General features: G+C 46.4%; 1 protein-coding gene across 2 annotated transcripts in view; it reads left to right on the top strand.

The window, feature by feature from the left end:
• The first annotated feature begins 6668 nt into the window (after positions 1-6668).
• ANKFY1 (ankyrin repeat and FYVE domain containing 1) overlaps positions 6669-13073 on the top strand; it is a 506490-nt gene continuing 500085 nt past the window's right edge. Inside the window, exon 1 of one of the 2 annotated variants that reach the window (XM_085649582.1) lies at positions 6669-6803. In XM_085649582.1, coding sequence (XP_085505708.1) covers positions 6794-6803 — 10 coding nt within the window. In that variant the 5' untranslated portion in view covers positions 6669-6793. Of the gene's footprint in view, positions 6921-13073 lie in introns of both variants that reach the window. The other variant, XM_085649583.1, reaches the window with a different exon arrangement.

Here is a 13073-nt window from a genome sequence, read left to right as displayed (position 1 = left end):
CAGCACCGTAGGGAAGGCAGACGTAATGTTGGCGATTTTATCTTGAAAATAATCCGACAGACCATTACACAAAGCCTGACTAGAGGAATTCTGAGGCACCATGGCAGGGGGTTTCACAAAGTCCTTTACAATCTTAAAGAGGGTTTTAGACGAGTTGTCAGCGTTCTTAATTTGTAGGGCAAAGAAATCTCTCATCGTAGATTTCTTTAATTTAGAGAAGTTTTTTAAAGCAGATTTATAAACAATTTCTGCCTCTGGATCATAAGTTTGCCGCCAATTACGTTCTAATTTTTTACACCGACTCTTTTCAGCACGAAGGGCAGGGGAAAACCAGGGGGCAGCAGGGCGGAGTCTGGCGGAAGTAATACGTTGAATAGGAGCAATAGCATCAATGGACAGCAGTAAAGCAGAATTGAGCTGAGCCACACTAGCATCGACATCTGTGGACAGAGAATCAGGTTGATATGTAAAAAAAAGGATCCAATGCCGAGCAGGTGACTTTATGCCATTTTCTCCTATACACCCTGTCAGGCGCCCCCGGACCAAAGGTCGCGGGGAAGGTGAGTTCAAATGGGATGAAATAGTGGTCTGACCAGGTGAGAGGGAGGGGGGAATGGACAGTGATAGCAGGATGATTAGAAAAGATTAAATCAAGAGTATGACCTGCAACGTGCGTCGGGCCCTGGACTAATTGGGTCAGGTTTAAGCCCTGTAGAGTGTCTAATAGCTGAGTAGCCTGGGAGCAGGACGGGTTATCAACATGTAGATTTAAATCACCGAGAACTATGAAGTGCGGGTGTTTAAGGGAAAGATCCGCTATCTGATGAATCAGTGGCAACAGAGAAGAGGCTGAAGCCTTGGGGGGGGTTATATACTAAAATGCCTGCCAGAATAACGGCAGCCGAATCAGAGATAGTGAAGTACATGGCTTCGATCAACCCAATGTTCATTAGTTTACTAATAGTGAAACGGAGATGGGATTTCAATATGATGGCAAGACCACCTCCAGTTTTTTTGCCCACACGATTAATGCCCATTAGGAGATAACCAGGGGGCAGGGCTAAATGAATGTCAGGATTGGAAGTATCTTTTAACCAAGACTCAGTAAGAAACAAGATGTCCCAAGCATGGGAGTCGAGAGATGTCCAAATATCACTAGCATGGCGAGGAAGAGAGCGGCAGTTGACTAAGCCAGCCCTAAGCATCAGGGGGTGAATGGGTCGCTTAGTGGGGTAGAAGCGAGGTGAGGCGCGCTTACTCATGGAGGACAGTACCGCGTCGCAATGAAGGCAGGTGAAAGGGCGCCCCTCCAGCTTACACGGATCGCAGCGATAGATAGGCTGGCAAATACCTGCTCGCAATTGAAGAAGCTGTTCTCTAGACCAGCAGAGAGGGATGACCGCAGGACAGCCGGCAGGGGGACTGGCCCTAGGCACGGACCCGGCGCGGACGGGCGCAGACGGGCTTGCCTTCGGCGCACCATCGGCGCGCCCGCTGCGCCCGCCCGCTGCGCGGACGGGAAGTCCGCCTGGTTATATACATAGAGAGGAGGGTGGGAGGCGTCCAAGATCTGGACCGCTACCCTGCCTCCCCCTAAGATGGCGGCGGCTATCCTCAGCGTGCAGCGTCAGCGCCTGAGATCGGACAGCGCTAAAGGCCACTACAAAATGGGGATCCTAGAGGATTTACAATCAAGGCACAAGGTAAAAAAGCACAGTTTAAAAAATACACAAATTGTTTAAAAAAGATTAAAAACAATCACAAGCAGTCACGCAGCGAGTCACAGCAAGAAACTGACAAGCGCCCCCGGCTTCCGCCTCAGGGGAAAGTGAGCAATTAGTCTAGGGGCAGGCAGGAAGAGATCCCATAAGTAACGAGGGAGGGCGGGAGGCGTCCAAGATCTGGACCGCTACCCTGCCTCCCCCTAAGATGGCGGCGGCTATCCTCAGTGTGCAGCGTCAGCGCCTGAGATCGGACAGCGCTAAAGGCCACTACAAAATGGGGATCCTAGAGGATTTACAATCAAGGCACAAGGTAAAAAAGCAGTTTAAAAAATACACAAATTGTTTAAAAAAGATTAAAAACAATCACAAGCAGTCACGCAGCGAGTCACCGCAAGAAACTGACAAGCGCCCCCGGCTTCCGCCTCAGGGGAAAGTGAGCAATTAGTCTAGGGGCAGGCAGGAAGAGATCCCTTAAGTAACGAGGGAGGGCGGGAGGCGTCCAAGATCTGGACCGCTACCCTGCCTCCCCCTAAGATGGCGGCGGCTATCCTCAGCGTGCAGCGTCAGAGATCGGACAGCGCTAAAGGCCACTACAAAATGGGGATCCTAGAGGATTTACAATCAAGGCACAAGGTAAAAAAGCACAGTTTAAAAAATACACAAATTGTTTAAAAAAGATTAAAAACAATCACAAGCAGTCACGCAGCGAGTCACAGCAAGAAACTGACAAGCGCCCCCGGCTTCCGCCTCAGGGGAAAGTGAGCAATTAGTCACTTACTTAGGATCCTGGAGGAAAACGGACTAACAGCAGTGTGGGAGAAGTGCCATATTGGCATTTCATCAGTCACCTACCTAGGGCATGAAATCGGAGAGAATGGAATAACACCAAAAAAAGGGAGCGTGACAGCCATCTGCGATGCTCCTCCGCCTGCCACCAAGGAAGAAGTAAGATCCTTCCTAGGGATGGCGGAATACTACAGTAAGTTCGTCCAACACTTTGCCACGAAAACGCACCACATGAGGAAGCTCACGAGGGAGAAAACAGCTTTTGCATGGACGGAAGACACGCAAGAAGAGTTTGACACAGTTAAACGAGAAATCAGCCAGGCTATCCCGCTACAAGGGTACGGTCCCCTAGGAAAACCGATATTGATGACAGATGCCAGCGAAAAGGGGTTAGGAGCAGTGCTCATGTAAGAGAGACAAGACGGCAAGAAGGAGACGATCAGCTTTGCGTCCAGGTCACTAACGAATTCAGAACAGAAGTTCAGCGTGATAGAGAAAGAGATGTTGGCCGTAGTATGGGCCATGGGGAAGTATCGCCAGTTCCTGTGGGGCACGCGATTCCTGCTGAAAACGGACCACAAACCACTAGTGAAGGTACTAACGTCAAGCGGACATGCCGGCGCGACACCCCGCATAGCGAAGATGACACTGAAACTCTTGGAATATCGTTATGATGTGGTCTGGCTCAAGAAACAAGATAGCAGATTATCTCAGCAGAGCGTCATCAATGGAAAGTGCCACCAGTGGCACAGAAGATGATGATGAGATGGTAGCCTTGACAGATGATCCGGAACGGGCAATAAGCAGGCGAGAATGGAAGGACGCGTATGGAGCAGATAGAGGTCTGGAAGAAATCAAGAGATGCATAGTGCGAGGGTGGCCCGATAGGAAACAACAGAAGCCCCAAATTCGACAATTCTACGAGGTCAGGGATGAGTTGTCGGTGGGGAATGATGGAGTGTTTGTATACCGAGGAAACCGAGTAGTCCCACCAGCGAATATAATACCATATCTTTTGACTATAATACATGAGGGGCACCTGGGAATCGTAAAGACTAAAGCAAGAACCAAACAAACTTATTGGTGGCCAGGTATGGATCTACAGGTGGAGAGACATGTAAGAGACTGTGTGCAGTGCCAAGGAGCTGACAAAATCCTGAAACCTATGAGACCTGCTCTAGGAAGGTTCACGAACCCCAGTAATCCCTGGGAAGAAGTGGCAGTGGACATCTTGGGGCCGGTACTTGACAACCAGGGAATTCCCAAGTACATATGTGTAATAGTGGACAAATACTCAAAGTGGCCAGAGGTACACATTCAAGAAGAAATGGACACTGACACAATAATTTGATTCCTCACAACGGTATTCCTCAGGGAGGACATCCCCAGAGCTATAATTAGTGACAACGGACCCCAATTTACTTTGGACAAATGGACCCGATTTGCAGAAAGAAATGGCATCCTGCTCAAACATACGTCGGTATATCACCCTGCCAGCAACGGCCAAGTAGAAAGGTTAAACAGGGTGATAATGGGCTCCATACAGGCAGCCATCTCCAGGGGCAAAGACTGGGAAAAGAAAGTATAAAGCACGGTATGGGCCTACCGCATCACCCCCACTAGCACGGGGTACAGCCCGTTTCAAATTCTACGTGGAAGGCAACCCTTCACCAAAGACAATGTCGCGTGGAAAGAGAAGACAATCACGAGCAAATGGTCTCCAGCAGTGGTGCAACACAACCTGGAGAAAGCACAGAAGATATATACAGAACATTACAACCGCAGAAAAAACGTGAAAGAGACAGCTTTAGAAAAAGGGGAGTGGGTCAGAGTAAAGTTGGCAGTTCTCAAGAGAAAGGGAGACAGCAAATACTCCCCACCCCTAAGAGTGGAAGAAGTGTATGACCGAGCGGCGCTGCTCAGTGATGGAAATGTATGGTCCCAAGACCGTATGGCCAAATGCAACAAAATCCTACAGTGGCCCCGCGAGGACAAGGAAGGAGTGACATCACCAGAGGACACGAGAAACGAAATAGGAACTCCGAATGGAGAGAAGGAAGAGAGTATGCCTGAAGATCATAACAGCGAGAGGGAAGAACGAGAAGGACCAACTACGGAGGAAAGGACCCGGGAAGTGGGCGAGAATGGAGAAAGAGAAGGAAAAGGTACCCAAGAAGGGGAAGCCCTGTCGCAGAAGGGGGTCGAGAAGGACACACTACCTCTGTAAGATGCACCCGAGTTGGGCGAGCGGTGGTGAGACCATCCAAGTTTAAAGACTATGAACTGGAATAACAGACTATGAACTGGAATAACACTCTCAGTCATGTAATTAGTTTTGTGGGGTATACAAGGGGGAGATATGTAGTGTCGCGGTCTAGTAGACGCGCACTACGTAAGCACGCAAATGCGCGTGGCGGCCATATTGGACTCTACTGCGCATGCGCGAGACGCGTGAGGCAATATTACAGCGATCGGAGGCTTATGCCCGGCGCTCTTAGGTGTTATCAGGATCTGACCAATAAAGGAAGGTTAGATCACCATCTTGGCTCCTGTTCTTCACTGGGGGGGAACCTACAACATTACAGCGCTGCCTTTGAAATGAGCATGCATGAAATGGAGATAGCTCCGTTGGAAAATCGACAATGTAACTTGAGAGACACTGATCTACTTTCCGAGGCATGACCCTGTTAGATTCCTGGGAGGTAGCCTGTACATATTCTTCGGGTATCTGCTCATGTTTGCAGCAGTGCATTAAGGCACGCCGCACAGGAAAAGAATGCCAGTGCTTTGCTGTACACGTTAAAAAAACGTATTAACCAAGCTTGTTTTTTGTAAATCAGGAAGTACATATAAATGCGTATATAAATAAGCAATCGATTAAGACGCAATTTCAAGCCGACGTATTGGTTTTGTTGGAGATGCAGTGAGTGTGCGGGGGAGCACAGCCCAGGGCTGGTTACAGCACGAAAATATATTTCTAACATACACAGCTGCATTGTTTGTATACATACCTCTTTGGTAACATACAGTAATAACTTGTTTTTATATAGCACTTCATACTGCGATTTTGCTATTTCTAAGCACTGTAAGTATCATGTCGCCATCTAATCAAATAACCTTAACACATATAAATCTACTGGGAAAAGAAAGCAGAGATTACTAACATATTACCTATATGCCGCTAACCTTGGGTTCCGGAGTAGCGTCCTACTCGCAGCAAAAGCCTAGTCAGTGGGTAGTAAGAGCTACATAAATACAATTTAGAATTACATTTTAAAGGACACAGGCCTGCTGACCCACTCTTTCTCCCCAGGTTGGCCCCGAAACAGACTGGAGGAATGCAGCCAGTGGAAGGGATGCCACTACTGCATTAAGTGTGCGACGGAGGTTGAACGTGCACCCGGCCCCATCCTGCCACTGCGCACAGCCAGGGCTGCCATAAAGGACATTCCTGGGAGGTTCCACGGACACTGACCCAGTCACCATGCAGCACCCATCGGCCAAACACCATAATAATGTGAAACTTCAGCGGACTATAATTATTCGCAGTTTATCTACGGTCAAACCTGCAATTGTAATCAATCACTCATTCAGTCCTCGCCAAACCCTTCATAAAACAAAATAGTATGCGGCCCTGCTGGATTCCACACTCCTGGGAGTGAAGGGTAGGCTTCTCTTCACAGCACTGGCGCCATGCGAGGGCAGTTTGACACCTAAAGAGACACGAATCATGAGGGTTGCTTAATTGATATTTTACCTAAATGGCAGTCGTTTACCTGCAAAGGCACCCTCTCAGACAATGATGGCAAACGCTGGCCAGGTCGGTCGTCATAACACGGCCCCAGGAAGCCAGGTAGACACAGGCAGCGGGGCCTGCAGACGGTGAACCCACCGACAACAGTATGTGTATCAGAGGTGAGCAAGGGCGGGCAAAGCACTCTGCAATAGGGTAAGAACTGCGGGAGAGAGGGTGAGGGGATTTAAACTGATATAGAGAGACAGGGAGATGCTAATTTCAGCTCGGCCGCCGGGTGGTGCAATACACACATTTGTGAGTCTGGCACATTTCATGTTCCAGTTTGCAAAATATTTAATCCTGCATTGAAGAGCGCTCACTAGCTCGTGTTGTCGAGCTGTTGTTGCACTCGTGCCACCTATAGCAGCCCTGGTCCGGAAGCGCGGTTACACTGCAACCCGTCCTCGCATCTCGCGAGAACCGCTCTTCCTGTCGCTGAGCGCTGTAGGCTGCCGCACAGCTCTCGCGAGATCAGCCCGGACCCATCATGGCGGAAGGTATTGCTTGCTTGTTCAGTGTGCGCCAGGGTCGGGTTTCAGGGGGGTGGTGAAAGGGTGCCTGTGGTCCTGTACATGCACCCAACCTCCTGAGGTCACCCGCGTACCGTTCCACGGGTGAGCGGCTGGGTTAAAAGCCAACTATCTTACGTGTACTGGTCCACGCCCTGCTGAGGCTGGAGGCGGCTAAGCTGTCATCTTATAAATAGTGCTGCTGAAATTTGTTATCGATATGTCCCTCTCCCAACTTTTACACTTGTGCTTGCATCCTCTCTCCCAGCAAAATACAACTGCTTTGCCTTCAGCAAAACCTGAATTTGCCAATTACAAACCCTGTAGTCCCAGGAGATGATAGTATGGCTTTATTCTTCGTGGTCCGCATTCCGATATTACTATATTTTTGTAAAATCCAAGAGGCATGTTTTGCCTCTGGCAGAATAAACATTGCATTTCCTTTTTTACTTTGAATAGTAGTTGGAGTTAGTTTAGAAATTGGAGAATAACGTTAGTTTAGAAATTGGAGAATAACGTGTTAAATATCGCAACATCTGTGGCTTAGAGGGGTGGAGTGCCTGCCTTTGTATAAGAAATGGGTATTTGTGGATTTGAACTTCTAAGTGCTTGCAGTTAAACCTGGCTTAGCAAGAACAGACAATTTACCAGCACTTGCACTCTGGCATCTCTGTAGGTGCTGCTTCGAGGTTGTCTACGCCCACATCAGGCAATGCAAAGAACCCCTACGATTTAGTAGATGAATGTTGGAAATGTCCTATCGCAAACTGTTTTTTTCTGTAGTACGTAGTAACGCCTAAAGGCCTGTGGAGTAACACAAAGTGAGCCCCCGCAAAATATGAAACTGGCTGCCCGAGTCTACCATATCTCAGTCATTGGACTTAGGTTGAATTAGGTACTTTAACGGGTTGGGAGGTTCTATTTACCACGATTTTGCTTATGTTCTCTTTGCCATGATTTTGCTTATGTTGTCAAGACGAATCGCGGGTCTAACTCGCCTTTTTTTTTTTTGTTGGCATGTATTTAATTATGGGTGTGTAGTAAGCTGGTTAAGAAACAAACGACGTCGAACGTGCACATGCGGTTTAAGTAAGGTGTATGCTTATCTAAAAAGCCTGTAGTTTTGCAGAAAGGCGACATTGACATTCCCGGGTGTTTCAACACTCGCGAAAGAAGCAAAGAAAGATACTCGTTTAAACTACTGAATGTTTCAGTACTTTTGGGTAAAATCGGTGAAGCTAAAACAAATGGATTGTGTCGATTCAGCAATGAAAGGGGGCACCTGTTAGTTAAGGACTGCAGTAGGACTCTGGGGCATATCGGCAACAAAGAAGAGATAAACAACGCTAAGCGTGTTTCAACTTAACGCCGGCTATCGCTGGATTCTATCGCAGAGATAGCACGCTATCAGCAACGCCTAACTCCAATGCGATAGGAAATCCAGCGATAGCGGCAAAAGTGTGCAATTATCACTGGAAACCCAGCGATAACATGATGGTGATAATCAGAACCTTGTTGATAGTGCAGGGCGGATTCATCCCTATAATCCACCTCCCATTGGATGTAATGGGTAAGTCAGTTCGGAAGCAGGCGTAAACAAAGCTGCCATAAGCGCGGTTAGCGATTATTATCCGCACTACGCGGGTTTGCGCCCTGCTTGCTGATAGGAGTAGCTCGTGTTAGCGACATTTCTTAGGTCATTTTACTGTGGAACGCCTACTGTGCATCTCATTAGCGGTGAGATGCTGGGCATTAAGGAAACAGGCGCTGAGCCATGGATTCACGCGATAGCGTGACCTTGCTGATCATGCAATAAAATTATCGCCGCTTTTCGTCTGAAAACGGACGCTAAAGCGGCGATAATTTTATCGCGGCGCCTTGATGATATTCCCCTCAGTTTACTTAATCTTGAATTTGAATGCTTTTGCTGCACACTGCAGCTAGGTTTTCCCGTTTCTTTCACACCGTAGTTTATTTGGTGCCAGAGAGACGATTTTATGGTTGGTTTATGGCATATTTTCTTGTAATAATTCATAACATCTAGTTAGTACCAGGCGCGCAATGCCTATTGGGCTCAAATGGCTTCAGCCCCCCACGTCATGTGTGGCAGCCCGGGCTGAGACAGCTTCCCGGCACCCCCACAGGTGCACCCGAGTACTTCACAGGTCTTTAAAAGACCATTTGCTTGTTAACGAAATTTTTTTGTTTTTCACCCCTGCATCTCCACTCTGCCTATTGCTGGAAGAATTAGCCCCCTGAATTTTTTTTCTAACCCACCCCGAACCCTACAAAATTTGGCTCTAGAAATTTGGCTCTAGTTGCGCCTCTGATGTGTACCCATTGGACAATCTACACAGTCTGTGCCTTGTAAGTGCCCTCTTAGATGGGCTTGCTTCATCTGTGTAAGGACATTCTGCCAAATTCTTTCTGAGGGGCTGTGGAACTATGCCGCTCTCTGCTGTGGGCAAAATGCCACTCACTGAATGCAAACTGCTATATGAGAATTTCAGATTCTATCCCTAGGAATTCATGTTGTATGCAGTTCGGCCAAGCAGGTTCCATTGAAGTAATAATAGAACATGCATTCAAACACATGCCCATTTCAGATTAGCATTATTGGCCAAATGCACTGACCCTTGTAGAACCTGGATGCATAGCTGGTGTATTTTCTACTTGCAGGCCATGAGATTCTCTTGTATTTGCAGGCTTTCCCCATTCTTTAATGGAGTTCGACGGTTGGTCTTTCCTTGCAAAGCTGTTATCCATTGCCTCAATATGTAATATGGAATGCTTTTCATGTCAACATTGTGCTGTTACCAAGGACGTTGTAACCGAGGAGACCTTTTTGTTGCCACTGTTTGATACTAACGTTTTGCTTGCAAAAAGTCCTTTATTGAAATAACTAATATGCATCGCGCTGCTTATATGTATAATTTTGGGCGTCTCCTAAATCAGTCATGTTCTAGTCATTACAATGTATGTTGTGATATAAATTCGTGCAGTTATTTTCTGCATCTTTGACGCACAGAACTCTAGTCTCCTATAATGGGGTGTTACATACACACACTGCGGGGCACTTGTACCAAGATGTCAATCTCTGAGTGTCCCATCACTTGTAAATTTAGGTAACCTACTCTGTCTTTTGGTGCTTCTTACAGTTTAACCTAAGTGGAAGTCTAAGGGTTCCCCCATTTCCATGTCTCCGACAGGCCTCCGTTGCCGAGGATCCGATGCTTTTGTTAGTCCGACTCCAACAGGAAGCAATACGTTCAGACTCGTGATTCAATCGGAAACGAAAGTTTAAAAGTGCAGCGTCGTCAGAAATGCTGTCGAGTCATCTTCCCAGCGGAAAAGAAACCTACTTTCCAATAGTTCAACTGCTTTACAGTTTTCACAGTCTTTGTACATCTGTGTTCTTCAGTTCCCTAGAGTGCATACGATCCGGCCTCTACCGCCTTTTTTTTTTTCCAACAGCGTTTTAACCGTGCAAGATTCTAGGGCCGATTAGAGTTGTGTTTATCTCGGCAGATCTTGAAGGGCGTTCCCCGTGCTTTTAATGAAACCAGATGCCTATATTTGCTTGAGAAAACCCTATTGTGCATCATGTATATTTCATTCATAAAAACAGTTCGCGTATTAGTATCTGTGAGCTGGTTTTTTATTAATTAAATAGAATCCAGGTTGCATAATTTTGAAATAGGACGCATTAGTGTTGCGCACCAAACACAAAGCCATTGTAGCGAGCAACCACACGAAATGTGAAGAAATAAATACCAAATCTTGCTCTCATTTAGTTAATTTGTAGCTTCAAGTGGTGTAACCTTTTGTTTTTTTGACTGTGGATATCGTTAAAATATTTTATGGCTGTACTTTTTGAGCACTGATTAAAAAAAAAAAATGCACTACCATAAGCTAAAGCAAATGGCCAGGAAGAGGATAATTTAGAGCATAATACTTTTATTAAATATTTATGCATTTAGACATCTATAACGCCCTGAACAAAATTCACAGGAATTAATCCAATGTCTGATATTGGGGATTAATGCAGAGAAGAGAACAATAAATGAAGAAACATGCATTCCAGAAATGTAATACCGATCGATTGGTCTGTGTTAAAGCAAGGGGTAACCCAGGGGCTTCCATGTACATCAAGAAACATATGTATCCCGCATGTTAGTTGTATATATTTTCATGCATCATTTCAATGCGTGTAATCTTCTCTTAATACAAGGAACGTTCCTGGAGAGGTTATGTCTGTAGTGTAGGGTATGTCCCAGTCTTAATTGATCTAAATAGAAGTTGGGGAATGTGCGTCAACGTTTTGGTCTCCTGTTGTATGAATATGCCAGACCATCCTCATAACTAAGAGTAGTAGATAGTTACAGTAGATGACTCCTGAAATAGTTCTTCCATTGGATTGGATGATAGGAGTGAGCTCGCTAATTATTATACTTGTGATATTAAAATTGTTGCAAAGAAAAGCAATCCAGAGAATTGGGGGATTTATTCAATCAGGGAATTGTAAGCGCGCTACTCACCCGTGAGGGTCTCAAGGCGCTGCGGGGGGGGGGGGTTGGAGAGGTCTGCTACTGCTCGAACAGCCAGGTGGATGCGTGGGGTTTCGGCCAGTGCGGAGGTTTCTTTTGGGTATGTGGAAGTTGATTCTGTCGGTGAGGTATTTGGGTCTGTTGTTGTGTAGGCGTCAGTGAGGATTTTTAAAGTGATTCTTTTCTCAACGGGGAGCCAGTGGAGACTTCGTAGGTGTTGGCTGATGTGTTCGTGTCGGGGGATGCCGAGGACGAGTCTGGCGGCATTGTTCTGTCTCGTCTGGAGTTTGCGGAGTAGGGACTTGTTGATGCCGCCGTAGAGTGCGTTTCCATAGTCCAGTCTGCTGGTGATGAGTGCATGGGTGACTGTCTTCCTTGACTCAGGGGGGATCCACTTGAAGGTCTTGCGGAGGGTGTTGAAGAAGCTGGAGGTGACGGCTTTGACCTGTTGGTTCATGGTGTGCGATGAGTCGAGTACAATGCTGAGGTGCTTGGCGTGGTCTGAGGGGCTAGGTGGGCTTCCGGGGGCGGTCGGCCACCAGGTGCTGTCCCATGCAGAAGTGGTGGTACCGAGTTCGAGGACTTCTGTCTTCTCGGCGTTGAGTTTCAGGCAGCTGTTGGTCATCCAGACTGCGACATCTTGTATTCCTTTCTGAAAGTTGATTTTGGCAGTGGTGGGGTCTTTGGTGAGGGAGAACAGTACAGCATACCGTCCTGAAGGCAGGACAGCAAAAGTATTTCTGAAGTGCATTCAAGAACACCCAGGATAAACATTCTCCTGGAATGTAGAATGCACTACAGAGAATAACAAGACATGCTGGGGATGCTTGCAATACATGTCTATGTCAGACCACAATGCAACACATCCTCCCTCTTAGAAAACAACATGAAATATAACATTATAACCATAAGATAAATATAAGCGATATTTACACAGTAATCTGTACATTTGTTATCTTACAAAATCAGCAAACCTCACAGGTAAATTTCTGATTCTGTCTGTCCTTTTACTCTGGAAGAAACAGAATCGGCTAATACTTCTCCGGTGCCACTTGACTTTGGACTACCATTGTCATTGATACAATTGCAATAAAGTTGAGTTTTTTTACCAAACTGTACCAGAAACTCTTTGCCTCTCCTCCTTGTTGTCAATGTAATTTCCATCCTCAACATTTATTCCCTTAACGGAACACTTTATAGACCTTCTTCACAATCCATACCTTTCTATCTTGTGTAATTACACAAAACGGGAAACACTTTCTGCACTTTTATGGCCTTCCCAAACCTGGACAAACCTTTATTGACCAATCCTGGTCTTAGAACCCTCACCCAATCTCCAACCTTTATTTCTTGAGATTTTACTTTCCACTTGGTATCATACCATTCCCTAGATTTCTTATTGTCTCCTCACTCTTACGGCAATGTCCCTCACAAAGCATTCATCTTTCACACCTCCCCACTTCTCCTTAAACCACCAAGGACTCAGACTAGAGGCAGGATTCCTCCCTTTTAGCAACTTGACTTCAGTAGTGGTATGAGGAGTTATGCGGTAAAACCATAACCTTTTCCTCAAAGTGCTCTTCCAATCTCCACCTTGTCGATGTGCTTCTACATCATACTCCTTCAAAACACAGTTGAATCTTTCCACTTGACCGTTTTCATGTGGTTCGTATAAGGCAGAGGTTACATGTTTGATGCTACAGAGTCTGAG

Source organism: Triturus cristatus, chromosome 3_2 (assembly GCF_964204655.1).
Source record: "Triturus cristatus chromosome 3_2, aTriCri1.1, whole genome shotgun sequence".
Taxonomy (NCBI): Eukaryota; Metazoa; Chordata; class Amphibia; order Caudata; family Salamandridae; genus Triturus; species Triturus cristatus.
Note: the sequence above shows the minus strand (reverse complement) of the source record. Positions and strands in the feature narration are given on the sequence as shown.